The sequence below is a fragment of the Cyphellophora europaea genome, assembly GCF_000365145.1.
Source record: "Cyphellophora europaea CBS 101466 unplaced genomic scaffold supercont1.9, whole genome shotgun sequence".
Taxonomy (NCBI): Eukaryota; Fungi; Ascomycota; class Eurotiomycetes; order Chaetothyriales; family Cyphellophoraceae; genus Cyphellophora; species Cyphellophora europaea.
In genome coordinates this window covers 678,471-704,711 of record NW_008481815.1, presented here as the reverse complement: position 1 = coordinate 704,711, position 26,241 = coordinate 678,471, and the positions used below count along the sequence as shown (strand labels likewise).

At 54.3% G+C, this 26,241-nt stretch overlaps 11 protein-coding genes across 11 annotated transcripts; 5 read left to right on the top strand and 6 right to left on the bottom strand.

Annotated features, from left to right (window-relative positions):
* Positions 1 to 271: 271 nt before the first annotated feature.
* HMPREF1541_08726 (uncharacterized protein) lies at positions 272 to 1,032 on the bottom strand (the record flags this gene model as incomplete). Its single annotated transcript, XM_008723044.1, has 4 exons — positions 272 to 394; positions 446 to 859; positions 912 to 926; positions 976 to 1,032. The coding sequence occupies 4 exons, from the start codon at positions 1,030 to 1,032 to the stop codon at positions 272 to 274; spliced, it is 609 nt and encodes a 202-aa protein (XP_008721266.1).
* A 1,287-nt stretch (positions 1,033 to 2,319) lies between these two features.
* On the top strand, positions 2,320 to 4,184 carry HMPREF1541_08725 (uncharacterized protein; the record flags this gene model as incomplete). The annotated part of the gene is made up of 2 exons (XM_008723043.1): positions 2,320 to 2,337; positions 2,634 to 4,184. The coding sequence occupies 2 exons, from the start codon at positions 2,320 to 2,322 to the stop codon at positions 4,182 to 4,184; spliced, it is 1,569 nt and encodes a 522-aa protein (XP_008721265.1).
* Positions 4,185 to 4,823: 639 nt separating this feature from the next.
* On the top strand, positions 4,824 to 7,928 carry HMPREF1541_08724 (uncharacterized protein; the record flags this gene model as incomplete). The annotated part of the gene is made up of 1 exon (XM_008723042.1): positions 4,824 to 7,928. One exon carries the CDS (start codon positions 4,824 to 4,826, stop codon positions 7,926 to 7,928), a length of 3,105 nt encoding a protein of 1,034 aa, XP_008721264.1.
* A 250-nt stretch (positions 7,929 to 8,178) lies between these two features.
* HMPREF1541_08723 (uncharacterized protein) lies at positions 8,179 to 9,441 on the top strand (the record flags this gene model as incomplete). Its single annotated transcript, XM_008723041.1, has 1 exon — positions 8,179 to 9,441. The coding sequence occupies one exon, from the start codon at positions 8,179 to 8,181 to the stop codon at positions 9,439 to 9,441; it is 1,263 nt and encodes a 420-aa protein (XP_008721263.1).
* Positions 9,442 to 10,134: 693 nt separating this feature from the next.
* On the bottom strand, positions 10,135 to 13,372 carry HMPREF1541_08722 (uncharacterized protein; the record flags this gene model as incomplete). The annotated part of the gene is made up of 2 exons (XM_008723040.1): positions 10,135 to 13,230; positions 13,286 to 13,372. The coding sequence occupies 2 exons, from the start codon at positions 13,370 to 13,372 to the stop codon at positions 10,135 to 10,137; spliced, it is 3,183 nt and encodes a 1,060-aa protein (XP_008721262.1).
* A 972-nt stretch (positions 13,373 to 14,344) lies between these two features.
* On the bottom strand, positions 14,345 to 14,665 carry HMPREF1541_08721 (uncharacterized protein; the record flags this gene model as incomplete). The annotated part of the gene is made up of 1 exon (XM_008723039.1): positions 14,345 to 14,665. The coding sequence occupies one exon, from the start codon at positions 14,663 to 14,665 to the stop codon at positions 14,345 to 14,347; it is 321 nt and encodes a 106-aa protein (XP_008721261.1).
* A 922-nt stretch (positions 14,666 to 15,587) lies between these two features.
* HMPREF1541_08720 (uncharacterized protein) lies at positions 15,588 to 17,684 on the bottom strand (the record flags this gene model as incomplete). Its single annotated transcript, XM_008723038.1, has 1 exon — positions 15,588 to 17,684. The coding sequence occupies one exon, from the start codon at positions 17,682 to 17,684 to the stop codon at positions 15,588 to 15,590; it is 2,097 nt and encodes a 698-aa protein (XP_008721260.1).
* Positions 17,685 to 18,805: 1,121 nt separating this feature from the next.
* Positions 18,806 to 19,759, bottom strand: HMPREF1541_08719 (uncharacterized protein; the record flags this gene model as incomplete). The annotated part of the gene is made up of 1 exon (XM_008723037.1): positions 18,806 to 19,759. The coding sequence occupies one exon, from the start codon at positions 19,757 to 19,759 to the stop codon at positions 18,806 to 18,808; it is 954 nt and encodes a 317-aa protein (XP_008721259.1).
* Positions 19,760 to 21,725: 1,966 nt separating this feature from the next.
* On the top strand, positions 21,726 to 22,317 carry HMPREF1541_08718 (uncharacterized protein; the record flags this gene model as incomplete). Its single annotated transcript, XM_008723036.1, has 2 exons — positions 21,726 to 21,926; positions 22,159 to 22,317. The coding sequence occupies 2 exons, from the start codon at positions 21,726 to 21,728 to the stop codon at positions 22,315 to 22,317; spliced, it is 360 nt and encodes a 119-aa protein (XP_008721258.1).
* An 840-nt stretch (positions 22,318 to 23,157) lies between these two features.
* On the bottom strand, positions 23,158 to 24,317 carry HMPREF1541_08717 (uncharacterized protein; the record flags this gene model as incomplete). Its single annotated transcript, XM_008723035.1, has 2 exons — positions 23,158 to 23,743; positions 23,794 to 24,317. 2 exons carry the CDS (start codon positions 24,315 to 24,317, stop codon positions 23,158 to 23,160), a joined length of 1,110 nt encoding a protein of 369 aa, XP_008721257.1.
* Positions 24,318 to 24,804: 487 nt separating this feature from the next.
* HMPREF1541_08716 (uncharacterized protein) lies at positions 24,805 to 25,927 on the top strand (the record flags this gene model as incomplete). The annotated part of the gene is made up of 2 exons (XM_008723034.1): positions 24,805 to 24,837; positions 24,890 to 25,927. 2 exons carry the CDS (start codon positions 24,805 to 24,807, stop codon positions 25,925 to 25,927), a joined length of 1,071 nt encoding a protein of 356 aa, XP_008721256.1.
* Between the last annotated feature and the right edge of the window lie 314 nt (positions 25,928 to 26,241).

Below are 26,241 nucleotides of genomic sequence, written 5' to 3'. Positions count from 1 at the left end.
TGCATGCCTGCAGCAACCTAGACAACCTAGGCGTCTATTGCTGTCCTTTTCAGCAGTATTGTGCCGCGTTCTTCTATTCTGTCAAGAGATAGATACAGTCCACGCTTCCAAGGTCGAGCATTGGGCATGCAAATGAGTACCAAACTCAATTGACATCTCAATGTAGGTTCAAGCGGCGTGATTTGCAACTTCGTGCATTTGCTGTGATATTGACCGATGCACCGCTGTGCCGATACCAGATCTATGATGATCCGGTAGAAGGATCTGATGCTCAAGCAGCAGTAGCCTCAAGCATTGGCTTTCGGAACGACACTTTCTCTACGGCGACGTTCTCGTTGCCATTTTCGTCGGTACGCAATTGATAGACGTATAGCACCAGCACATCTCCTTGGACCTACCCACAATTAGTGTCATGACCTGCCTTGTTTCCCGGGACAGAACGTACATCCATCAGACAAAAGCTCGGAGTAGGTTCTTCCTCGGCCGCAAGCCAGGAGGTGCTGAAAGCACCAGTCGCCGAGCCTGGGTTCACAAAGAATTTCCCTTCCAATTCATAGGCTTCGAACTTGTGTGTACCGCCCCAGAGCAAGACATCCACGTCCATCTGCCGCGCAGCAATAAGCAAGCTTTCGGCATCGCCTTGTGGAATTATAGTATGGCCATGGGTGAAGCCAATTCTTAGACCTCCGTGCTGGACCACTTTTGAGAGCGCAAGATTCGTCGCTTCTGTATCAAAGTCTCCCTTCACGATGTGTAGGTCGGGCGCTGTCTGCCGTAGAAAGTCGTAAGTCTCGCGGTCGGTGATGTTGCCCAGGCATATGATTTGGCCGATCTTGCCAGGAGTGAGGAGCTTCCGAAACTGGTCTCAATGTCAGAAATGGGCAGCCAGAGGCGTGTACGGGACGAGGTACCTTCGCCGGGATTTCCTACGAGAAATCAGTCAAGGTAAAGCGCGTGGGAGTGAATTCAACGGACGGGTGCTCGATCAGGCACAAACAGGTCGCCTATGACAAGGATCAACCTCGACGCCATGGCGAAGGAATTAAAACTCCAGGGTGGTGTTACGAGCGCATGTTGACCCGCTACGTTCGAAGCGATCACGACAATTCTCAGGCAGCGATTATTGGGGGTAGAATGAAGCTGTCTCGATGGGGCCGGGTTCAAGTTGAGGTGTGGGGTACTGGTGATTCAACTGGAACTTTCACGTGACTTGCTGCCCCCTCGATCGTGTCAAGCCAGGAATGGCAGTGCTGTCTTTCTTCCCACACTCAATGCTATCAAAATGGTAGCCCACAGAAGCCCGCTTCAAACACACCGCGGCAGCGCATTAAGTTCTAGCTAGTGATTAACGGTAAACAGTCCCAGCTGAGCATTGCTGCGCTGTTGGTACCTACAGTCACGTTGAGACAGCATAAGGCGGGGCTTCACATTTGCAGTTTGTCGATGCACTCACTAGACGTGACAGAGACAGCCGCTATCTTTATTTGGCAGTGAGTGGTCCCAGTGAATAGAATGCTTATGCATTGCTGTGGACAACTCAAGAGTCAAAGTCTACGTTGGTCTTGCGCAAGATCGAAGCTATACCATTAGCCATGCTGAGCTTGCTGCAGAGACTCGTTCTCAGTGAACCCTCGGGTCAACGTAGCGGGATTCACTCCACGTCGTTCGGCTGGGCTAAGAACTACCCTGTACCTGTAAGTGCGCGTCGAGATAGTCACCGCAGCATGTCAGATGTGCCTTGGTCCAATCAGAAGCCCAGCGGAATTAGATAAAGCAGCCGTTGAGAGATCCCTAGAGTCCGGCGCTCTATCATGCGGTCAACAAATGGGCCAACGGTCGTGCTGGCACGTTTTTGGTCCGCCCACCGGCCTTGCAGATACTTAAAAAAGTCTGCATTGCATAGCATGTGGAGGACACCATTTACGACGCAGTCTCCAACATGATACATGTCGCCAGACGCGGGGGCCAGATCCGGCCTCTTTCAACCCGACTCTCCAGCGACGAGCGCATTTTGCGCGCGTACTGCCCTCCTTCCGTTGCTCGAGCTCGGTGCTTAGCACAACTCATGGCACCAACGTACAGACACTAGCTTCAGCATCAGCTCATTCGGGTAGAATCTCCGCGGGAGTCATCTGCTACAAGTGGAGGCTAATGACCACCCACCCACTCTAGAGCCGTCGTCCTTTTCTTCTCGGGTTAAGCCTAACCACCATCCCTTCGAGCCACACCATCAACTAAAAGCATATATTTTCTGCTTCTCGGGCTCTCATAGAAATCGAGTTCGTTCCGAAGAGTGATGGTATTAGCAAGCTCCAGAGTATGACTGCGCGCCACCAGGTGTGGCTGACACCGAAGTCCACCGCGGATGTGGCTTGATGGTCGCCGGGTATATACTCAGAAACAGACCGAATCCCACCTGGAGAGCTAGGCTTTATAGTACGCATGCCAAACATAGGCAGATCCAGCACCGGCTGCGCACTCTGCAGGAGGCGGAAAATAAAGGTAATGTTGTCAACCTCATGCACGATCCGAGTGGCTTATGAGGCTGAACTTCGACACAGTGTGATGAGGCGCGACCTGGTTGCAGAAGATGTGCTCAGGCACACAAAGTGTGCCCTGGATACCCTTTCCAGATAGAACTCGATCTTCGGATACCAACCGCATCGGCAGCAGATGTCGCTGTGCAGCACGGTCCGCCGGTCCAACAGCAAGGTCTACCCCCACTTCCCACTCCCACTTCCTCCACCATCTCCGCCTCGCCGGTGTCGGCTGGTCATATCAAGGACAACACGGCACGAGTTGAGCTGAAGGAAATCAAAGCCGAAGACGATCATAATAAGGTTGTTCTTCTGCATTCGACACCTAGACAACAAGTCGAATCGCCTCCGAGGTACGACATCCAGCACCAGTCGTTATGCTTCTTTGTGAATCTCTTCTGCCTCCAAGGAAGCAAGCTATACTCGTTTCCGATACTCGACTTTGTGCCCAGTCTCTTGCAGGAGTCTTCTCCGGGGTCGCCGCTGTCACTCGCTGCAACTGCGGTCTCGCGAATGACCCTTGCCGACCAATACAGTGGCAAGGATATTCGGCTTGAGACTGGCCGAGACTATGGAGACGCACTGGCATATGCTGCAAGGAGCATACGCGATCCCACCAAAGCGGTCGAAGACGAGACCATCATGACTGTATGGCTTCTTGGGACGTACGAAGCCATTCATGCCATTCTCGCACATCGTCGAGGAGACGGTGCACGTTCGCTCGAGGCTGAGTGGAAATCTCACGTGAGTCATATTCGCGGCGCTATGAACCTACTGAAGATCAGAGGTACATCGCAGCTCAAGACCGCTCGAGGCGAGAAAATCTATAGCATTTTCAAGGCCGCCATTCAGATGAGGTTATTCGTGCTCAACTCGGTCACATCATCCGATTTCGCCGATATGGAACTCGAGCTCTATCAGGATGTGGACGAGTTCGTACCATCGAAGACTGCCAACACCGCCACCTCGTTTTTCCACAACGTTGCCCGGCTGATCGGACAGATCAAGATGTTTCTACTCTCGGAGAAGCCACCAGAGAGGAAGGAGTTGGTCTCCAATTACATAAGACGAGCCATCAGGTACGCGGAACAACTGGACGAGGACATGAAGGACTGGAGCAAGCAGGAGGACTACTGGGACATGATGCCCGCCCAAGGAGCAGCCAAGGGCACAGTCTGGGCACAGTACCCGTTGCTTGCACAGTCATTCTTCTTCTCACCCTGGGTCTATCTCTACTGGCTTAGGTTCCTCATCGCTCGAGTCAAACTGTACGAAACGTTGATTGAGGTGGTCAAATACGACCCATCGAACAGCACTGGGGCTGGAAAAGCCGAATGGCTCGCGACCGAGTATCAGATTGCCAGTTATCGAACTCGCATCCAGGTCTCTACGTCCGAATTGATCGGATTGACGGCGTACGCAATTGGCGATGTGTCCAGCAGAGGCACCTTCAGCGCCACGGCTACTGGAAAGTACCCAGGCAGGGCATTCCAGGAGATCAACGTTGTGGCCGCTTTGCAGTTGGTCATACCACTGAAAGCGTGTTTGAGATCTGAGCATACGACGGACGACCAAAAGGAGGCCATTGATCTAGCAATATCACAAATCTCTGAAGGCTTCAAACGCCAACCGCTGAATCTTTCATGAGACGGGAGCCTGGAATTTGTCTCTAGAATACCACCCGGTGGTAATGCGTTGAAGATATCGAGCGTTCTCTTCTGAGCGGTACTTGAATGGTCACGAGATATAAGTACGAATAATGACAAGCAAGTTGATGGAAATGCATTTCAGAAGTGGGTCTTTCATAGGAGGCGTGGGCCGATGCGGTCGATTGACGCTGGCAGTCAGTCCCCTTGTAAACTTTTTTGCTTGTCCGAATCACCAATCCACCATCCTCTCAACCCTGCATTAAAGCCCCGTTATCCTTGCCTTGTGTGGGCCAACCAACGATTGCTCTTGCAAGCTTGATGCTGAAATCATAGTGTTGGCACTTTTCCATGGCCCCGGAACCTGGAACCGGATCGATGTTAGGTGCTCCTCATGCCCCGCTTTCTCACACCACATGCACACATGCCACGAGCATCTGTTTGGCGATAATGATGATGTATACAGCTGTTGATCCCGAACCTGGTGGCTTCGGAGCATCCTCCACCCTGCGTCACACCACAATGACTTGAATCATCCGCGTTCTTTTGACCATTATCGCTAGAACTGCTATGCCCCCTATCACTCTCAGCATGTCTACGTTCTTTGATCGAGCTCACCCACTTCAGCAACAGATACACCATGGATCTGGAACGAATCAAGCAGAACCTCCGACTCCGGTCTGGTCGACCGAAGAAACATAAGAAACCGCCGACAGCACAAACGATTCAAGAGCGGCGGGCTGGGCAACCCAACGGCGACGTTCCCAAGCCTTCCCAGCGGATTCCAGAGCGCATTGAGAAGACCACGAGAGATCAGTTCTCGCAGACGCATAAGGAGGAGGATACAAAGAAGCAGCCGAATGGGGGCAGGGCTGCAGCACAGGAGGATCCCGAAGCATATCCCCCAGAGTCAAGTGAGAAGCCTGCAGCTCGCTCGACGACCGCCAGCCCTCGCCCAGAAAGTCGCTTGGAGGGTCCTGCCAGCGAACAGCAGCCCCAGCAGCCCATAATGGCTGAGCCACTCACGTACACCTCCGACAACTCGGATGGCAACGACTTCGACCTGAGACCGCCGGCACCTCGTGCGCGGCCACCCTCATTGGAGACTGTCACAGACCTCCTCTACTCACCCGGGCATCTTCATGCAATTCTACACGATCAGCAGTCTATATCACGGTTCACAGCTTTCCTAAATCGGTACAGGCCGGAATATCAGCCCCTAATACTACGTTTTCTGGAGACCCAAAAAGCCATTAAGGCAGTAGAGTATGCCAATGCAGTCGCTGAAGGCGCAACTGCCACCAAGAACTCTGATATCAAAGCCGTACAAAAATCTGTGCCTGCATCAGCTGCCAGGCTTGACAGCGCCTTTGAGGAGGCTAGCGCCACTGCCTTCAAGGCGTTGGTTGGGGAGGCCTTACCTATGTTCATCACCTACAATCTGGTCAAGGTTGCTTCCGAGTGCTTGGTGAACGAGGTCACAGGCAGGCAAAGTAGGATCATGCAAAACCTGGTAGGTGGTCTCTCGGAAGTCTTTTGCATCACAGATCCCAATCAGAGGGACAATCCTATCATCTATGCTTCCGAGGAGTTTTATCGATATACGGGTTATGGTAGCGAGGACGTCATTGGCAAAAATTGCCGCTTTTTGCAGGGCTCCAAGACTTCGAGGGACGCGGTAGTGCGATTGAAGACAGCAACAGAAAACGGCGAAGAGATTTGCGAGGCATTGTTGAACTATAGACGTGATGGACGCCCTTTCGTCAATCTACTCATGATCGCTCCCCTACATGATAATAAAGGAAAGGTCAAGTATCACATCGGCGCACAGGTGGATGTCTCGGGCTTAGTCGAGAATGGCCGTGCTCTTGACAGCTTTCGACGATATCTGTCTGTTCGCAATGCGGACAGGGGAAGGCGTGCTCTGTCAGAACCCGATGAACACAAGGAGAAGGCCCTCACCAAGCTGCGAGAGCTAAGCGAGATGTTTGATTTGGAAGAGTCTGCTGTGGTCCAGACGCACAGTCGCGCCGACTCCTCTACGAGAAGCGACAACAGCCAGAGTATCGGCAGCAGCGATCGACCCAAAGGCCTTAGGCGCCTTTTCGTGTCCGACTCGAGCTCAGATAGCAATGACGAACATGAGACGGAACGTGAGATATCTGACGACCAATGGAAGCTCGGCCAGCAAGGTCCAGCTGGGAAGCCATCGGGCAAACTGCCGGGTGTCTACGACTCCTATATGCTCATTCGACCGGCACCATCACTACGAATAATATTCGTCTCTGCTAAGCTCCAGAAAGCTGTCAAAACAGTTCAGAGCCCATTCCTGTCTCATGTGGCTGCGCCGAGCAGAACGCTATCCGGCCTGAAGGAAAGCTTCATAGCCGGGATGCCTGTCAGTGCCAAAATCAATTTCATGGCCCAGTCTGGCGAGAGAAGAGATGGCGTCAAAATCGATACATCTTATAAGCACGAAGATGGTAAGAACGGCAAAGCATACTGGATCTCAGCTACGCCTATGTTGGGTTCCGACGATCTGCCTGGCGTGTGGATGGTTGTCTTTGTTGAGAAGTCGAAGGCACCAAAGATGGTCAGTGGACGAAGCGCTGAGGTAGAAGCCCAGGCCGAGGCCACAGCATGCGTGAGCGGGCATCGAACAGGAACTAACAAGCCTGATGCGAGGCCCTCGGAGCCGGTGAATGATACGCGGGACTCTGGTCTGACGGAAAGCAAACCGCCGCTGCGGAAGGAGCTTTCAATCAAGCCAAGGCGACTGGGGGACCCAGAGGCCGTGTCCGGAAAGGGGAATGAGGCTTCGCAGGCCAACATCAGCGGCAACACCGAGGCCATGACTGAAAAGAACACCTTCGAATCTGAAGATTACCACGATCCCGAGACTGGCGATATCGTCGACCACACGAGCGCCGAGACGCTTAGAGAGCTTTCTCCACCACAGCAAGCTGGCGATTTTGCCAGAAGCAAAAGTCCCTCTGGATTACAGACACCAGAAGAGAACGAATATGCTCAATCCAACGATCAACTAAGCCCAGCAGACAAGACGAATGAGCAGCAGCAGGGTTTCGAACAGCAACACGTACAGAACCCGGGCCGGACAGAGGACCACGCCCACGACCATAGCCATACTCATGACCATGAACAACAGGAGAACCCCATTTCGCGCGAGCGCTCAGATACAGGCTACGAGTCAGCGCCGAACTTCAGACTTGAATTGGGAGAAGTTAGGAAATTTACACCGCCACCGAACATCGACAACAATATGCTCACGCAAACCCCAAGAACAGAAAATGGGGAGCGGGTAGAAGGCGACCAGGCACCCCACGAGGATGCCAGCTTTGAAGGAGATGAAATCGACAACACGCCGGTGGCGACAAAAGCCCATACGAGGCGTAGTAGTGGTGATAAGGGTCATGACCCGCTTCAGGCGCACTCACCAGTACCGAGGTATCGCTCCCCGCATACGGAGGCGCCTGCTGATACCGATGGCGCCGATAACGATGCAGACGAGAACGGCGAAAACACCTCCAGCGAAGCGCGACCTGCAGTGAAGCGGGATTCCAATGGCCCGAGTGGTTTAATGATGGATTATTTGACCCAGCCAGGGAGCAGAAGGTCCAGGGTAAACGCTGAGGAGTTTGGTAAGGCTCTGCAAGCCCGAGGCGGCACACAGGGTGAGGAGTGGAGTGACGCTGAGTGTATGCGTACACCTTATAGTGTTGATTAGTCTTAGAGGCCCAGTGGCGACCAAGGGGAGCGAGCAAGAGCCTGGGAAGTCTCCGCCTGACGTAGCCGCTGTGCTCACGTAGTGTATAGCAAGTATATATAACTGCCAGGATTTTGTGGATTGTTTCGTTCTCTGTTCTCTGTTCTATAGTTGATATCTACACATCATGCGCTTGTACTTAATGCTGCGGCATGGTACAAGCTAGAGATACCCAACCTGACCAGATTATTTATCTCAGAAAGTCTGCGAAATGACCTGCACGACGGAGCAAGTGAGATTGAAATTCACTGCCTGGCCGCCTCGCGCTCCACTCGATCTCGGCCAATCAAATCCCGCCAAAGATTTTTTGAAGCCCAGGACTCTCGAGACGAACATTTACTCTTCACGACTTCAGTCTGCCATCACCGTCCAGCCGGCCCAAAATTCACTATTAACAGAAGCTCGAGACAGCATGCTCGACGCAAAGCGTTCGAAGATCACCAAACCTGCATCTGCAAAGGCAAAGAAGGCGAAATTTTCTTCATCATCACCCAGCGTCAAAGCCAACGCCGCAGCCACCTCGCGGGCAGCTACCAGTCCGTCCACAGACGCCACCACCACCTCGACAAAGACCTCAAAGAAGACCTCAAAGCCCACGAACCTGCCTCCTACAGCATCCGAGAGGCCTCACTCTGCCTCCACGACCGCCGGCATGTCTACTACAGCCGAAACGCCGCTCCCACCACTCAAAGACCTCGCCTCATCCAACCCCGCCCTCCGCCGCCAATGCCTCAGCACCGTCATCTCTCACCTGGACTCCCGCCCCGCCACATCTCCACTCACCAACACGCAGGCCTTGCAGCTCTGGCGCGCCTTCTACGTCGCGCTGTACATGCACGATTCCAAGTCGGCGATCTCGGTGCAGAACCTCGCGCGGACGCTGGCGGGGACGCTGCGCATCCTTTGGGGGAAGGACGGCGAGGCGACGGCGGCGGCGGCGGCGGCGGGGGCGGGAGTGGAGGCGGAAGAGGGCAAGTGGCGTCACAGCACGACCTGGGCGGACGCCTTCTGGGGTGAGGTTGCGCGCGAGTGGGCCGGCGTGGACCAGTGGCGCATGAACAAGGTGCTGATGCTGGTGCGCTTCTTTGTTGCCGAGGCGTTTGAGCTGGCGCTTGAGGCCGCTGCTGGCAGCGTGACGGAGGTAGGAGAAGTCGATGAGGCGAAGAAGGGGGAGCAGCTCGGGCAGTGGCAGGATTACGTGGCTGATGTCGTGGCGCTGCCGCTGGAGACGGAGCGGTCGATGCCGGATGGATTGAGGATGCATGTGCTAGACGTTTGGGGCGATGAGCTAGAAAAGGTCGTGGAGACGGGTGAAGAGGCCCCGCAAAAGGAGGAGGATCGGAGGAAAGAGGTCGCGAATTTGTTGGTCAGAGCGGCAAAAGAGCTGAGCGTGTTTCGGCAGGGCGAGGTCAACGTGCCGCGGAACGTGAGGGCGCGGGCCAAAGAGGTCGTGGAGGGGTTTGGAGGGAAGTAGAGTTGGAATTCTTGGTCTTCAAGATATGGTAGACTCAGGCCGTGGCGGAGTAGGCAGGCACTCGTCCGGTAATGAACATGGCAAAAGAGGAGTTTCGGAGTCAGGAAATATGATGGATACCATCAAAGAGTCTCAGTATTGGGATGTGGCGGATTCTCATTACAATATGCCACGTACTTCATGCTCCGCCCAAATTCGAAGCTGTCCGCTTCTACCAGGCGCCCAGAACGCCACGCTTGCTTGCATGTTCGTACGACGAAGCACCAGACCAAGAATAGATCGAATCACTATTACCCCAGATAGCCCACGGCGCATCCATAGCTGTAACTCTCAACTGGCCAGCACTGTCCGTTGAGACAGCTCGGCCCAGGGTTCAGCCTCGCCCACTGCATCGGCCAGTCCGCATGAGATATCGCCGGCAATGTTGCTTGCGGATATGAGTCCATCGTTGTCGTAGCTGCTAAACACGGCTCTGATCGACCCAGTCACCGCTGCTCGGCCCTCGACTCCGCGCCACGGCTGCCCCACTAGGATGTTGCGAAGATCGCAGGTTGCCACCAGCTGCTGCCTCGCTTGGCGGCGGAAGAGCTCCCATCGTCGGCTATTTGCAGCTGAAATCAGCAGAAGCCCAAAGGTAAATCGATGCATGCGCGCAGCCTTAGGCGGCGAGACACATCCATTGACAAGAAATGTCTAGTCCTCAAAGAAAGACGTACCGGACTTGCCCTTGTCGCTCTCCTTCTCCCCCACTTCAATCTCGGGCAACGTAGGTGGAGCATCGCCCTTCCCATCATCAGTGGTAGTTGCATCTTCCTCCGTTGCATCCTTGGACGCAGCCTCCTGGCTAGGTGCATCTCCGGTGTCTGCTTGAGGTTGTTCACTAGTAGAGGAAGCCTCCGCCTGCTGTGCCTGTTCCTTCGCGGCTGCCTCTCGTGCCTGCTTCTCCATCATCCTCTTCATCCTCCTGGCCTCAGCCTCGGCCTTCTGTCGCTCTTGGGTTTCCCAGTTCTCCTTGTGCGCGGCCTTGTCTTTCACGGTTCGAATACGCTCGATCTCCTCGACGCCGCCGGTCTTCTTCAATTTGCCGTCCTCAACAAAGCTCTCGACTTCGCGCTGGAATTCTCCGCCCTTACGATTCTGCAGTTCCTTCTGACGAGCTCGTTCCGCCCGTTCGATAGCCTCAAGCCGGGTCTCATGGTTGGGCTGCAAAGCACGAACCTCGTCGAGCATGCCCGATTTTGCCTCGTGTGGATCCACAACGGTCTCGAATGCGATTGCTTTACTAGATGATCGTCCGCCTTGAGTGTTCGCCTGCAGATTCTGCTGCTTAGTTGCCGCCTCCACTAGGCTGAAGATATCAGTCACGTCTTTGAGATCGCCATCAAGATCGGCAATGATCTCGTCACGCTGGGTCAAGTCATCTCGCTCGCTCATCACCATCTTGAGTTCCTGCTCCCAGATCCTAGTCCAGACAGGCTTCTCACGTTTGACGTATTCCTTGATCTTGACGAGATCTTTGGCAGTGGAAGCGATGTCCCTATTGACGTCTTCGAGTTGTCGAGGTAGAGGACGCACTCCACGAGTGACGACATCTTTACGCAGTTCTTCCACGATATCCGCAAGGTCATCAACGCGGTTGATGAGCGACTCTGTCTCCGTAGAAAGATGCTTCTTTCCAGAGTTGATGTGCGTACGTCCAGCATCGCCTTCGTAGGTCGGCACAGCAGCGTCAGCCGCCACGGTCTTTACGTTCGCTGCTTTGGCTCTGATCTCGGTCATTGCCCCAGCGAAGTCGGAGGACATGCTGGAGTATGTTTGGCGAAGGACGGCAATCTCACGGCGTAGTGTCTGAACCTCCTGGAGCGACGAGTCTGTGCTATGACTTAGGGGCGCCTTGGCACCAGCTGTGCCCGCCGAAGCCTTCGGCGTGTGGGGTGGTGGTAGCGCGGACATACGTGCCATTTCCTTTGAAGCCTCTAGCTGACGGTCGGAGAACCTTTGCATCATGGACCCTTGCCCTTCGAGCAAGAATTTGAAGCTGTCAAGGGTCTTCTGTATGCCGCCCATGCCCTCGTCAAAATGCTTCTTCACTTCATCAAGTGCTTCAACGTTCAACACCAGCACAGATCGGTCTTTCACATCATGGAGATCCTCAAGTTCGTGTCGCACACCTGAGACAGGGTCCTGAATATAGATCTCCGGCAGCTCAAGACCGGCTTCGTTGGTATTCCATGAGAATTTCTCGATGAAGGCTAGTTGCAAGCGGGCGAACGTAAGTTCCTCGTAGCCATCAATCAAAACAAATTTTTTGATCTTCGTTTTGTACTGGAGAAATAGAGTGAGCTCTTTGCCTTGGGGAGGTGACGACTCGGTCTCAGGAGCTAGAGCTGGAGGCGGAGTTGCCAGATCTCGGACCGTCTGATCGGCTGCGACCGTCGCAGTGTCGGCAGAGTCTTCAGATTTGTTCGTCTTCTTTGGCTCAAGCTCGGTCTGAGACTTCTCCTCTTTAGGCGTAAGGAAGCCAACATTTAACATAGAATCCGGGGGACTCATAGGCCCATTAAGCGTAGCGCTGAGGATCGGAGCATCACGTTTCTCTTGCGGCGATCTTGGCTTGTGGTATTCGTCTGGAGTCTTGGCGATCGGGCTATCATCTGCGCCAGCCAGCTCGGACGGCGTAATTTTTGGCATGTCCAAAGACTCAAGCTTGGGAGGATCGTCTCTCTCTTCTGAAATCCTCTCCGGTGCCTTGATCGTGCCGCTCCTGCTGGGAGACGATTCAGGTTTCTGATGCGCTTTCCGATATTGGGACGTCCTGGACCTGACGGCAGTCAATGACTCGCGTGCTTCGCGACCACGATTGGGAATAGGCGAGTTCTGCGTTGGTGGAAGGTTGGGAATTCCATTTGGCGATGCACCAAGATGCTTCGAAATCTGGTACGCCGAGAATCGCCTCGAAGCTCGTCTTTCCAGATCACCACCTCTTTGTAGCTGAGCGAGGGCATCGGTTTGCTTGGGCGGCGGCGGCGGTGGGTGCGGAAAATTGACCTCGGACGGCGGTCGGACATTGGCCTCGAATGGAGGCTGTACAGGAATATTCTGTGCTGTGGTGCTCGATATCGACGAGTTCGTGTCGGAATGAGGAATTGATTGCTCCCGTTGCATGCTATGACGGCTAATAGACCCACGACTGAGTGAGCCGGCCGTGCCAACACTCGGTAAGGGGAAGTCGCCCTCATTACTTTTTCCACTAGCTTCTCTGCTGTGACCACTAGGAGTTGGACTTGCCCCTCTTGTAGGACTTGCTGTTGCTGGGACATTCTCCAGCATCTGCGTCAGACCTGTTTCGTTGCTTGCAACCGAGTTGGCCAAGCTAGCATTGCGGGCGGGCGGGCCTTTCGAGCCTGCGGGACCAATTGACTCCTTTGTGCCTTTGCCGCGAAGTTTGCTCTGCTTCCTCTTCAAGCCATGGAGTAGATTGATGATTATGTCACGTATTCTCGGCAGGTAAGTGTCGAGCGCTTGGGGTGACGCCGGCTGGCTGAGGGTATCTTCGAGTATATGGCGCAATAGATCGGGTACATTTCCCAGGTCTGAGGTGTCAACGCCTATGGAATTGAAGGCGCGACATGCGAGATTGAATTCATAACCCAGGCGAACATAGACATCAGAGACCTCCTCCTCTTGCGCTTGGTTGCGCGACCATTGAGTGAGGGTTTCGAGGAGCTGCTTAGTAGCAACGAGGAGATGAGTGACGCTCTTCTCGATCTGCGAGATCTGCTTATCGGGCTATGGGGACGGTTAACAACACCGGAGGCGTCTAGGTCGAAGGGGTTCTACTGACATTGGCACTCCTCGACGATCTACCGGAGCCAGAGGAGGCTCTACCTGTTGCCTGAGAGGTGGAGGCGGAGGTCGAGACGGCGCTCATGGCCGGGTGAGAAGGTTGCGTTTGCTCGGGGTAAGTCTGTTGACGTCGCGGAGCTTGTGAGGGGCGCGGTCCTGGGTTGCTCGACTGCATTGCGATAATCTGGCTGCCTTCAGAGTGTCGACGCTCGGACCGCCATGACTCGTAAAGGTGAAGCCGTGTTCATTGGGAGCAGTGAAAGTGGTGGCCAGGGCTCTCCGAGTGATCAGATGCAGGGGAGCCACCCTCGCCGCCAAGTGCAGCGTAGTCCGCCCGCCGCTTCCCTTTCGGGTCTAATAGCAACAAGTAAATGCAACACGAGCGCGACGCCATCTGCAACCGATCTGCATGGTCTTCATTATTCTGTACAATTTCAGGGTAACGTCTAGACATCAAAGCATCATTCCCAACCCCAGCGCCGCGCTTGAAAGTATTCCAGCCACCACCATGAAAGCCCAGTCCATCTCCTTAGACCAAGTCGCACTACTCTCCGGTGCGATCTTCCCGACCGAATGATCCTGTCCGCTAGGCAATGCAGTCGCAGTGCAAGTCGCTACTTCACATCCATATCCTGTTGGGCAGCATCCACCTCCCAGGTCGGCGTTGCAGCTGAACCAACCGTCACGACAGGTTCCCGATGGCACGGATCCCGTGACACCTGTGGGAGCGTCTACAGTAACGCCACCTGTGTCGATGACCACCGTAGTATCAATAGGCGGACAGGAAGTAGTATCACAGTCTCGTCCTGTCTGACAGCAACCCCCTTGATGAAAAGCCTTGCACCCGTAGTATCCAGTTGGACAGCCTGCCCCGCCGGAAGGCGTCGTGAGCGACTCTGCCGTAGTCGTCGTGACGTCGCCACTCGTAGGTCGATTCGGGGGTTGCAGTCCAGATGAGGTGCTGGCTGGGCAGAGGTTTCCAGTGCCACACGCGCGATCCGTGTGACAGCATCCGCCACCCAGGCTTTCAGGGCATGTGCGATAGTTTGCTGGACAGTCAGTCGAGGACGGGCTTTCCGAGGTTCCGCTGGTGGTGGGCGCACTCGTCTGCTCCGTTGTCGCTCCCGTTGGCGAGCCTCCAATGATCACAGTAGTAGTCACAGTAGACGGTTCGCCATTCGATTGTGAGATGGTGGTGACTGCAGTCACTGTGACGGTTTCTGGAGCTTGGGAGGTCGAGGGTGCAACGAGGAGGGTAGTGGTGGCAGTCTGTACACATCCCTCTTGATAGCAAGCATAACCTGGTAGGCAACAACCACCTCCATCGTTCGGACAGTCGGTGGAATCGCTCCCACAACCACTCAGCGTACCGCCGCATGACTGACCTGAAGGACAGCACCCCACATCACCGTAGCCGGTGTCTGCAATCCGTTGACACGTTGAATCGTCTTCGCAGCAGCTGTTAGGCCGATCGATCGAGGTACAGGCACTGGAACCCGCAGGGCATTCGAAGTCGCGCTTGAAGAGCTTGGAAAGACCCCTAGGGTCGAGATGGCGCGGGACAAAGCGAGACTCGGAGAGGTTCCCATGCACGCGGAGCGAGTTCGAGAGCGCAGCTAGAGCGGAGTGGTTCGTGATAGTCTCTGTCCCTTCTTCAAAGATCCAGTAGTCAAGGTAGAACTTCTCGCCAGGGTCTCCGCTCATCTTTCGCACTGCGGCAGGCCGGTGCCATTGGAGCTTTTGCTGTATCTCTTCTTCTCTGCGGAAGATGTGCTCGTGTTCCGGGAAGTATTTGAAGTCGACGGAGAGGTCGCGAGGCCGAGGGCCCTGCTGCCCGACAGAGGGATGCCCCCAGGAGGCCACGAGGAGTAATAGTGAAGGCGGCAGGGCGCACCACTGCGGCGCTGGGAGGCGCATTCCGCTGGGTGGGGAGCAGACCGGCACGAGCCGCAACGAGTTGTCTCGGAACTCCAAGCAGTAAATTGGAATGGCCGATGCGCTGCACGCTATACGATGTCAGTACTCTTATGATCGAGTGACTGCTTTTGGTTTTTGTGAATCGTCCCCTAAAGTGTGGACGCTGAGAGCCGGGTTGGGGGTGGCTGGGCTGCAGGCCGTCTGTGCCAAAATCAAGGCACCGCGTTGCCGCGGAAACTCTTTACACGATCTGCGGGGCGGGACTCTCGACACCAGGAGACCGCAGGACGTTGAACTTCTTGCACAATTTAATTTTCTCTATCACATATTGGATGGACTACCTAGGATGTGTGATGCACAAACGCCGTCGAACAGCAAACCACTTACAACTTGCTCCTGAGGTTCTCGCGTTGATCGTCCTGGAACAACACCTTCGAGTTTGGGTTGGGATCAAACGTGATCGAATTCATGGGATTCAGCTCGCTCGCGCGGTGGAACATGTCCTCGTAAACCTTGCCATCGTATCGGCCGAGACTGCTATCCAGTAGCCAGTCGGGGAACTTCCATGCGTCGACCAATCTGACAGCATGTGGCCGAATCTCGTCCAAGAGATTCATCACTGCCTTGGTTCGCGCTAGAGTGATCTGCCGAATGGTCGTAGCCTGACTCGAGAAGAACTCAGACGCTTCTCTTTCGAGAGTGTGCAGCGCAAAGAGCCGGTACAACTTCTTGAGTAGCTCTACTGTATCAGAATCCAGTTCTTGCTTTGTCTTGGGGTTGGTGTAGAGCGCGTCGTAGAAGTTTTTGACGACCATGTACTGGGCGTGCGCAGTAGACAACCGCCAGAAGTCGACCAAGAGGCTGTTCCACGATTGCTTCTCCTCGTCACGGTGGCGAAGAGCTTCGAAGGTAAGGTGGGACACACGCCACGCAAAGGCGGACACAATCTCAGCGTCATCCCCCAGCACGTCAAAGGCAGCGCCCATATCTTGACGCTTCTTGTATTGAGTCAGAATGCGAGTGGTGTCGTTATCCTGTGCATTCCCCTTGAGCACTGCACGAGCTGACTTCAAGAGGTATCGGCTAACTTGCTGAGTCAGCATGTAGTTATCTCCCTCCCATGTGACGGTTGGCAGATAGTCGGCATACCAGCTCCCGACGCCCGAGAAAGCCGAGTAGCCGTGCCCACCCATTGCGCGCCTGCAGACCTCTAGTCCCTCCGCTGCGACAGTCGATGAGTAGGCCTTGAGCGCACAGCTGGTGGCGTGAAGGTCTGCAAGAAGGTCGGAGCCAGGACTTGTCTCCTCGGGGCCCGGCGCGCGACTGTTATCAGATGGCCGCTGTGCTGCCATACGCTTCTGGTTTTCCTCGTACAACGCGATCATACCACGGCCCGTGAAGTGCAGGGCGAAGGTGGCAGCAAGGAGTGGGAGGAGTCGGATCTGGACCATCTTGTAGTTGAGGACTTGATTCTCGCCAGGCTCTGATGCCGGAGCATCACGGTCCTGGAACTGGCGGCGCACTGCACAGTATCTGGTGGCAATAGTCACACCTCTGGCCAAAGTAGATCCGGCCTGCAACACGATAGTGCTCCGGATATAGGTCAAGGTTCCGTAAATAAGTGACGGATTTGCGGGACGGACATATTTACTCGTGTTTGGGTCGACACCAGAAAATCTGGCCAGCATATTGGCATGAGGCACTTTGACCTTGTTGAAGAGAAGGAAGCCGTTGTCCATGGTGTTGTATCCAAACTTGGGCCCGATGTCACCGATGTGGATGTTCTCGAGCGGCTGATGCGTCTTCAAGTCTCGGATCTGCACGACAAAGGGATGAGGGCCGTATGGTTTGCCATTGATGAGCAGCTGGGCCATCACTACCGCATGGTTAGCGGTGCGGCCGAGTGAGCCGATCCACCACTTTGAGGCTGTGAGATGAGGCGAATGGATGGTGAAGGTCTTATCGTCTGGGTTCCATGTCGCTGTGGTCTCTAGGCCTCTCACATTGGAGCCATGGCCAAGTTCCGTCTGAGCGTAACAACCAATGTATTCGTACTTCTCTGCTTTCTCGAGGAATAGTTTGTGCTGCTCTGGTGTACCCTGCTCTTTCAGCGTTTTGAGGAACATGCCAGCATGTAGGCCATAGGGACCGGGCTCCGAGATAAGCTCATTGGCGATGAAATATTCTCTTTCATCCCAGCCATGTTTGACTGAAAGCTGGCGCAGTCTCTTTCCTCGAGCGAGCGCGGCTTCCATGCGCGTAGTGCGGCCACGAAAGTAATTTTGAGACTTGTCGAAGACGGGTTCGGACTTCAGGATCTCCAGGATGCGAGCCCGCTTGGCCAACTCCTCTTTAGTGAAGAGGTAGTCCGCGAGCTGATCAATGTTCAAGTTCGACTTGGCTCGCTCTTGACTGAGCAGCTCAGATCCTTGCGGACCAGAGGGTTTGAGGGCTTTCACCCAGGCAGGATTGGACGGCATCGTGACAGGTATCGGTTAGGGAGGGGTTCGATGTTCGAGGGCGGAAGTGCCGGGCGTTTGCGTTGATGCGATGTGTCTTATACACGTCTTCCTCTTGGTGCCGCGGCAATGGGCGTTCGGGAGATCGTGCCCAGATCTCGGAGTTTTATTATTCTCGTGCTTGAATATCTTAGCTGGAGCTGTGAATGAGCCGAGGTACGCAGGGCATTGGGCCAGCAAGGTGTTTATGTCATCGAAATGTCGTCTTAGTGCCTTTGTAGCCGATGTCGAGTGCCTCGGCCCTCGCAAGCACTTCCCTCATCCGTCGATAGCGCCGACTTCTCAGCGACACAACATGAGACAGCAGAGAAGGGGCCGACGTGCAGTCATTGACGTCCAGAATGCGGAACATGGCGAAACTTCGCAGAAGATGATGTGAGAGTCTGGTCCAGTCTGCATGTGAGTCTCGCAAAGGGTAGACGCTCGGCTGGCGGCGTCACACAATTTCGAATTGGATGGTCTGGGAGACATATGCAAGGACTACCGGTCATGAAAAAGGTACGGCAGCGGCGAGTATATGCACTAGCAAGAAGTTGTTGACGTCGAAGTAGATAAATATCATTCTTTATCAATTCGCAGGTTCAAGTCCTGCTTGCCCAACCCATCCCGATGCTGTTTGCCAGCATCCTCTTACAAAACCCCTGTCGATTGATGAAGAACAGAGGCGGCAAGGAAACCGAGCCACTTGGCCCGGAGGAAAACCTCGCCTGTTCCCTGGTCGCTGTGCGTTGTCGAGCATCCCCCATCCCGGGTTCCTCTGACCGATCAACGCCAGTGCCATCTCCATCCTCCCTCCCTCCTAGTCTCGGGTCGTCGTCAGGCATCCCCTATCCCAGGTTCCTGTGACTGAGCGACGAGGAGCTCATCTCAATTATCCTTTATCATAGTGTACACGCCAGTGGAATCTAGGGCGGAAGAGGGTATCATGTCATGGTCTCATGAAGTCGTTGAATCGTGATATCGTGAAGCGGTCATGTTGTCGAGGGAAGCTGCCAAGTGGTGTATTGGGTAAGTCGAGTCAAAGGGAAGTCGGTAGCCGTGAGTATCATGCTGTGAATCGTCGCACAGCGTGCGAAGTGACTTCATGACCAAGGGAAATACTGTTGAGTAGCGAACGCCAACCAATCAATTTCCTCCTCGGCCGTCATTGCTGGTCCGACGAATGGCGGCTGTTGTTCAGGGTCCATGGGCGCCAGGACGCCGTATGTTGGTGTCTGGCGATTCCTCAGAGCTACCCGGTCCATGCCACGTGGAGCACCAAAATGGTAGCCACCGTTGAACTCCGTGGCTGCTTGAAAACCAGCGTCTCTGGGGGCCCCGAGCTGGTAGTTGTCGAGGAAGTCGTAATTAGTAGTTGGGTTTTCCCAGTCGATGAACGCGGCATTGGGATCCCACTCCTGTCCCAACACCCCCGTGTCGATGTTCTCGGGGCTCTCTTGCTCGGTTTCCAGGCCAGCAAGCTCCGGCACTGCTTGGGTAGCCTCATTGCCTGCATTCACTGGCACTTCCGCTTCCGCTTCCGCTCCATTGCCATTGTCCCCACGCTGCTGGTCTCTGGCACGGGGAAGAGGCAGGCCACCATGCTGTTGGTGGATGTGGCGGTTGAGATTGTCCCGCCGGGCGACTTTATTGTTGCAGTAGGGGCACTGCCACTTTTCCTGTCTGCCCTTGGTTCCTTTGCAGCCACTGACCCGGTGCTTGTCGAGATTGCTGCCGTCGATGCACAGCTTTCCGCAACCGTCGCAGCAGTATAGAACGCCACGGTGGACAGTCGCTTGGTGTCTGGCAAGCTGTGCTGCTGAAGAAAAGCCAGCTTGGCAAATTGCGTCGTCGGGAAAGCCATTGAGGCCCCCGGGACCCGACAACCGCTGATTGCATTGGTGCGGTTTTGCACCAGCGGGGGGACTGATCGTGGCCGTGAGCTGCTTCCCCGACTCGGGGTTGGTGAAAGTCATGGAGTATTCACCGTTGCCCTTCCATTCACCAGAGAAGGTGCAGGTGACCTTCTGGCGAGTCGAGGTGCCCTGGCGAGGCATGGTGAAATAGATCTGCTGACTTGGGATAAGTGACTGTCTCTCGGGTGAAGGAGAAGCACTGACTTACTTGAGGTGTCGGGATGGAGACAAGCTATTGGACAGTGACTGTCCAGTAGTGAATAAAGCTCAGTAATTGAGCATTTGTTGAGATACTATGTAGAGTGAACAGATCAGTGAGCAGAATGCCGTGGGTGTCTGTGTCGAGTGTGCTGAGTGTGTCTGCTCTGTTGATTTGTACTGTGATCTGTTCTGTGCCTACGGGAGAAGAGAAACGAGCAGAGAAAGTGGGCGGGCATTTGTAGCTTCTGTTTACAGTGAGAACTCAGGCATCAGAGTCCAGAACGGCTATACATGGGCATGAGGGTGGGAAAAATCATCACAACTGAGTGAGAGGAATTGGTAGAACCGTGGAAGTCAATGTTGTGGATTGCTTCAAAGTGTGTGTGGAGGGAACAACATTGGGCCACTGCTAGGTAGCAGTGTTGATTGAAAGTTGAAGCTCAGTGTACCAGTAAATTGGTCTCAGCCGTGGCAACTGAGAAAGGCCGCAGCATAACACACCACAAAGTCGACGTGATTCTGCTCTGGCAGCAGCTCCAAAGGCTCTGCGATTCGTATACAAAGATTAAGCTCGTTGAGGGGAGCATTTTGATATCAATCTTCACTTGAATCAATCGAAGACCAGCGACGATTTTGAAGCCGTCAAGAGCATGTGGGCTTCACGTTGGGCCTGCACGAGATTGTTGGCCTCAGTCAAACACAAGCAGTGGAGACGGCTTAGAGGAGGCTGAAGCGAAGAAGATAATCTGAGAACAGCAACTTAATGGAACTCCGTCTCCGTGATGAACCTTAACATGAGAATGGAGGGGCACTGAGCATATGATGCGAAAGATCGTGGAAGACGTATGACGCCGGAGTGACTCAACGTCTTTTGAAACAGTGGTTCGTAATATTGGAGTGGCGATGGGATGACCTACCGTCGGCAAACGCCTGCAAGATCATCACAGTCGAACAATATCAGCTTGGGCAGTGTGGACAGCCTGCAGAAAACAAGTTACAACAAACTTGTCAAATTTCACGATGCCGGAATTTCTCGAGACGACATGACAGACATCGCGGATCAATACGGCCAGAAGATGGCCCGAATCGCACTGTAAGGGGAAAGGTTCATTGGAATTTCCAGTCGCAAGAAGTAGCAACACTCATAATGGTCGTCGTAACCAATGCGTCCTTCGGGTGCGGACAGCAGACCAGTAAATTGCCCAGGCACACACTGCAAGCAGACCTCGTGGCGGGAATAGCTGGGTCCTTGCTTGAGCCACCCTGCCTGGCTCATTGCTTGGACCAGGTTTGGTGATCAAGGCCATATGCTGTTCGACACCCAGTTTCTGCATTCAGGCTTTCGAAATTCACCAAAAAGCCGACAGACCACTATCTAGGCATCAATGCGCGGATCTGTTCATCGCATGGAAATTGTTCAAGAAGTAGCTTACACACCTTGGAGGCAGCTCAATAGAGGCGACCTCGCATTGTGGGCGGATCTAGATTAGGGGCAGAGCCTTGGCCCCCAAATGGCGGAATTCTTGAGGCGTCGCAGGGTTCGTGGGTATTATGCCATCTCAAGAGGTTTGGCTTAGCAAGTTGGATTTTCTACAATGTAGTTGCGTTTGACTTCAGCCGCATGCGCATGAATAGTAGCTCAGCCCGGAATGAGGACCCCTGGTTACTCAGGATCGCACTGAGGGAAAATCAACCGCGAAAGTACGGCGGCACTGGGCCTCTGACTACGGTGGCCCTGGGCGGCAAGTTGCGTCAGATTGCCGACTGAGGGCTTGGATGCGCGCCAAGCAGGCCGAGAACGACTCTACCTTCGCCTCAGATGTCCTCGTCAGCCGTTCTTGTCGTCCTTGCTTGCAGTACCCTGGGGATCAGACTGACAAAACCGCGGCGAAGCTAGATTTACAAAATGGGAAACCTCTGCTCAAAATCATCGAACGAGCCAGATCACTTCGCGGCACCTGGCAGACCCCTCGGTTCAGCGTCAGCGACTGGCCCCTCATCTGCTCCTGTGCCCCAGAAGATTGCGAAAAACTCCCCTGGACGAACACTGGGTGGTGATAGCTCAAGTCCGGACGACGCCAGGAGTGCTGCAGCACAGGCTGCAGAGGTAAGCCCATGATTCCTGTTGTCCAAGTCATCTCGGTCCCCACAGGTCGATACGCAGAATACCGCCGGTTACGCCCCCTCGTTGGAATGACACAGTTTCAACACTCATTCTCTGCACCGCCCACCCCCAGCGTTTGCATGTGCATGACTCAGCCTCCTGGATGCAACTGTGATGCGGATAAACACACAGCACCAGTCGCAAGACCCACCTACTGACTTTCTTGGTTCCTCAGGCACGCGCTGCAGCTGCCAACAAGCCCGGTGGCAAGCTGTCCTCCCAGCTATCGGCGCAGCGAAAGCAGACACAGAACCAGCTGCTAAATGCCGGCTCCGAGCAGGAACGTCGGGCGAGAGACGCCGATCAATCCGCTCGAACGCAGGCCTACAACTGAGGCATTTGTCTACGTGGACTGCTCACAAGAAGTTCACTGAGCAGCAGCTCTTCTAATTCTAGAAAGGATCGATCTTGCACGAGTTCTTCCCCACCCACTCGTCGATACGCGGCACACCTCCGGCTTCAATATCAGCTTCGAAACCTTCGCTTCTCTCTTCTTTGGTACCTGCATTGGAGAGTCTAGATCATACTCGTGTCCAGGCAACACTGAATTACAGTTTACTCCTTGTTCAGTTTAGGTCGCAATGGTCTGGTTCTTGAGAAGATTCTAGAGAAGGATCTGGTCTGAGAACTCAGCCGTTCCGTCATTGTCTATGTCTGCTGGGACAACACTTGACACACCATAGCTCGGACACCGGACATCCGCGTTGATTTGTTTGCGAAATGTTTTTCTCTGGCGCGCTTAGCGAGTGCACATTCCAGGAGCTCTATCCACGGGAGCAGCAGGGTGGCACGACTCTCACCCATGTAGATACGATGGCTTCTGCACAGCAATGAACATATGTGTAAGCCCAATAGCTGAAAGAACTAGCGACTCGTGAGGCGGCTCTTGCAGACGTACACCTTCCGTGAGGATTGCCCAGGGCTATAGGCGAAGTTCAGTGTCCATTGTCGCCCATCAGTTCAATTGGAGTAGTGGGATTCGAACGCCATGCCATGCCATTTTCATGCTATCTGATAGCCCCGGTGACCCTTCTGCAGTCGCACATTGATGTCTCGTCACATCGTGAGCGTTGCATTGCATTCGTACAGAAACGCCGACGGCCTTCGCTGCGGCCTCTATCTATTGCCCGCCCCGAAAGCAGGTCCGTACTGTCACTCTGCAGGCCTTCAAGCCTCAAGCCTCGCTAGGCGCTCCATCCGGTAGCAGGTTTCCACGAACCGCAAACATCTTGCCTGTGGCGCCCGCCACAAAGCCATCCACCTGCCTGGCGTACTGCTCGACTTGCCGCGTGTTCAGCATGCTCTCCAACCGGCTTGGCTCTGTCGGTAGCTTGAACAGCCGCTGCCACTCGTCTTCGGGCAAGGGCGCCTGCTTGCTGAGCGCACGTGCCGCATTCTCTGCTTTCCGCTTCGCCTGCCATTGCTGGATTTTAGATTGCTCGCGCGCCAGTGCGCGGTTGTAGTAGCTGAAGTTATTAGATTCAACATGATGAGTCTCGATAGCGTCGAGGAGATTGTCGGCGGTTTGAGACAGGAACGGATCGTTCGAAAGGGTGAGTGCATTGAATGATGGGGCGAGCGAGTCATGAGCGATGGCCGGGTTGGACTCGACTTCGGAGAGGGAGGTTGGTGCTGCCATGGAACCGTTGGAAAGTAATGAAGGTACTTGATTGAGAAATGTGTTGACCAGGTGGGAGTTGTGCAGGGTGATGGGAAGCTCGACGAGGATGTCGGAATATCTGAGGCCTGATTTCTGGAGGCTGCAGGCGGGGGTTAGTGTAGGTATAGGACAGGCCAGTAGGGTACTTACTTGTCGGCAGTGAATTTCTGCTCCTTGTAGGCCGCCATGAAAGAAGGAGCCAGACGGAAAGCGCGTAGCGAGAGGAGCCCCTGTGAAGTTCTGCTCACATCGTGGACCAGTGCAATGACCCGCTCATTCATCTCCTTCTGGTAGAAGAACTGATTCTCGATGAAATTCATGTTGACAAAGTTACCCAAATTGCAGCTCGTGTACCATCCGACGTTGTTAGCATCGATGTTTACTTCTCGTAGGACTTTCAAATATTCGGCTTGATATGCGGTGTTGGCTTTTGCTCGCGGGGCAGCCGCTGCGGCGTTCAAGTGAGGTTGTTCGTACTGCGCTTCGGGAGACAGGTCGACCACCGGGAATGGGAAAGCATTGGTGACTTCCATAGTGCCTTCGCGATCCATGCCCACCAAGAAGCCAGTCGCAAAGGTGGGAAATCTATCGGCGCAATGTTTGATCACTTTCATAACGGTGAGGGCCTCCAACTGGACCGCCTGGAGCGGCGCATCCTTGGGAATTCTGTCCATGTGTTAGCAGTCTCGCCAATAGATTTTTGGATCGTCCATACTCAACAGCGGCCATGTTGGGTGGGTGTAGTGGCACGGTGGAGGGGTCGTCGCCGGTACGGCCAAATTTTGGGCATTCAGACATGGCCTCAGCAGGCAAATTTGCCGACTGTGCGCCGCTAGACGGCAGGTCTAGCCGGAATCAAGCCATTCACTGCCTGCACATATTGCCTTCCGAACCGTTTGCGCAAACGACTTTAGACATACAAAATCATATCAGCTGACACGAAGCGCTCATCTAAGACATGTGAAGACGTTTAAATGTGCTGTGGATGCATTGTCACGAGCAGAGGCCAGATTCGAGGCCGCCCAGCAGTATCCGAAGCGTATGTCCGCAAGCAGAATTTATCAGATCTTAGATTGATAACGCTACCATAATTTCCTCCATCGAGGTCGTCATCACCTTCTCCTCTTCTATGCAGGTATCCCTTGGATAGTGTGACCGTACATGTCGTTCAACAGCAACAGTGACATCTGGCTGGTATGATTGACTGATCTTCAGCACCAAATGATTATCAGCTGACATACAACAGGCCGGAGCGTTCGCTGCATTCACTGTCGACCTGCTCGTATACCCGCTAGATACCCTCAAGACTCGAATACAGTCCCCGGACTATCGGCTCAACTATAAGAATGCCAATGGCTCTACCAAACCTGCACTCTTCCGTGGCCTATACCAGGGCATCGGCCCTATTGTGGCAATCACCATCCCGTCTTCGGGCGCGTTCTTTACAACATACGAAGCTCTGAAATATGGCCTGAATGAGCTCACACCACCTAACTCAACCCTCTTCGTCCCTCAATCAGCCATCCACGCTGTTGCCAGCGGCGGTGCCGAGCTTGTCAGCTGTGCGATTCTGACTCCGGCAGAGGTCATCAAGCAAAATGCCCAGATCCTAGACAGAGATAGCATGGGTCGGAAGGTATCTCCAACGGGCTATGTTTTCAAGAAGTTTCTGCGCCAGCCATCCCAGCTGTGGCGAGGATACACCGCGCTCGCGGCCCGGAACCTGCCATTCACGGCGCTACAGTTCCCGATTTTTGAGAAGCTCAAGATGTATTTCATGGAGAGGCGAAAAGCCAGCAATGGTGGCAAGCCAGTCGAGGGCATTTTCGAGCGAGCAATCATCACTGCCGGAAGTGCAGCTATAGCTGGGAGTGGGTCTGCATGGATTACGACCCCTATCGATGTGGTAAAGACACGGATCATGTTGGCAGCAGGCCAGGAATCGACCAAAGCGAAACCTGAGGGTTCGACTCAAAGTTGGCTTACCCACGGGACGACTGGAGACCGCAAGGGTGGTTTTGTCATTGCACGAGACATCCTGAAGCATGAAGGCATCCGGGGCTTATTTCGTGGCGCCGCCTTGCGTGGTGGATGGACAGCCTTGGGTAGCGGACTTTACCTTGGATCTTACGAGGGTGGTCGATTCTACCTTGAGGACCAACGCAAGCAGAAGCATGAGGGCGACCACGTTATGCAGCGTGACTGGAGCAACGTCAAAGTTGGCATTGGCGCCAGCCGCTCTCAAGGTGAGAAGGTCAAAAAGAGCGCCTGGCAAGATGATTGAGAATATACTCGCACGCATACCAATCCAACTACGTTTGGGAGAATCAAGAGCTGGGCCTATGGGTTCCAAGCAGAACACTCTCAGCCATCGCAGGCCAGCCGCCTGCACAGTGCATTCCCTGCGACCGAATGACTGCCACGATTTTCACCCTGAATCCGGCTGCGGAGCTCTGCCGATTTCCGATTCACGACGTGTGCGTCTGGCACATGTTGCCACGACCCGTCCGCCTGGCAGGGTGCAGCAGTGCTTTGATGCAAAAGTCTCACGCGGTCCCAGCATGTGTGTCAAGCATCTCCGCATTCATGTCCGCCTGA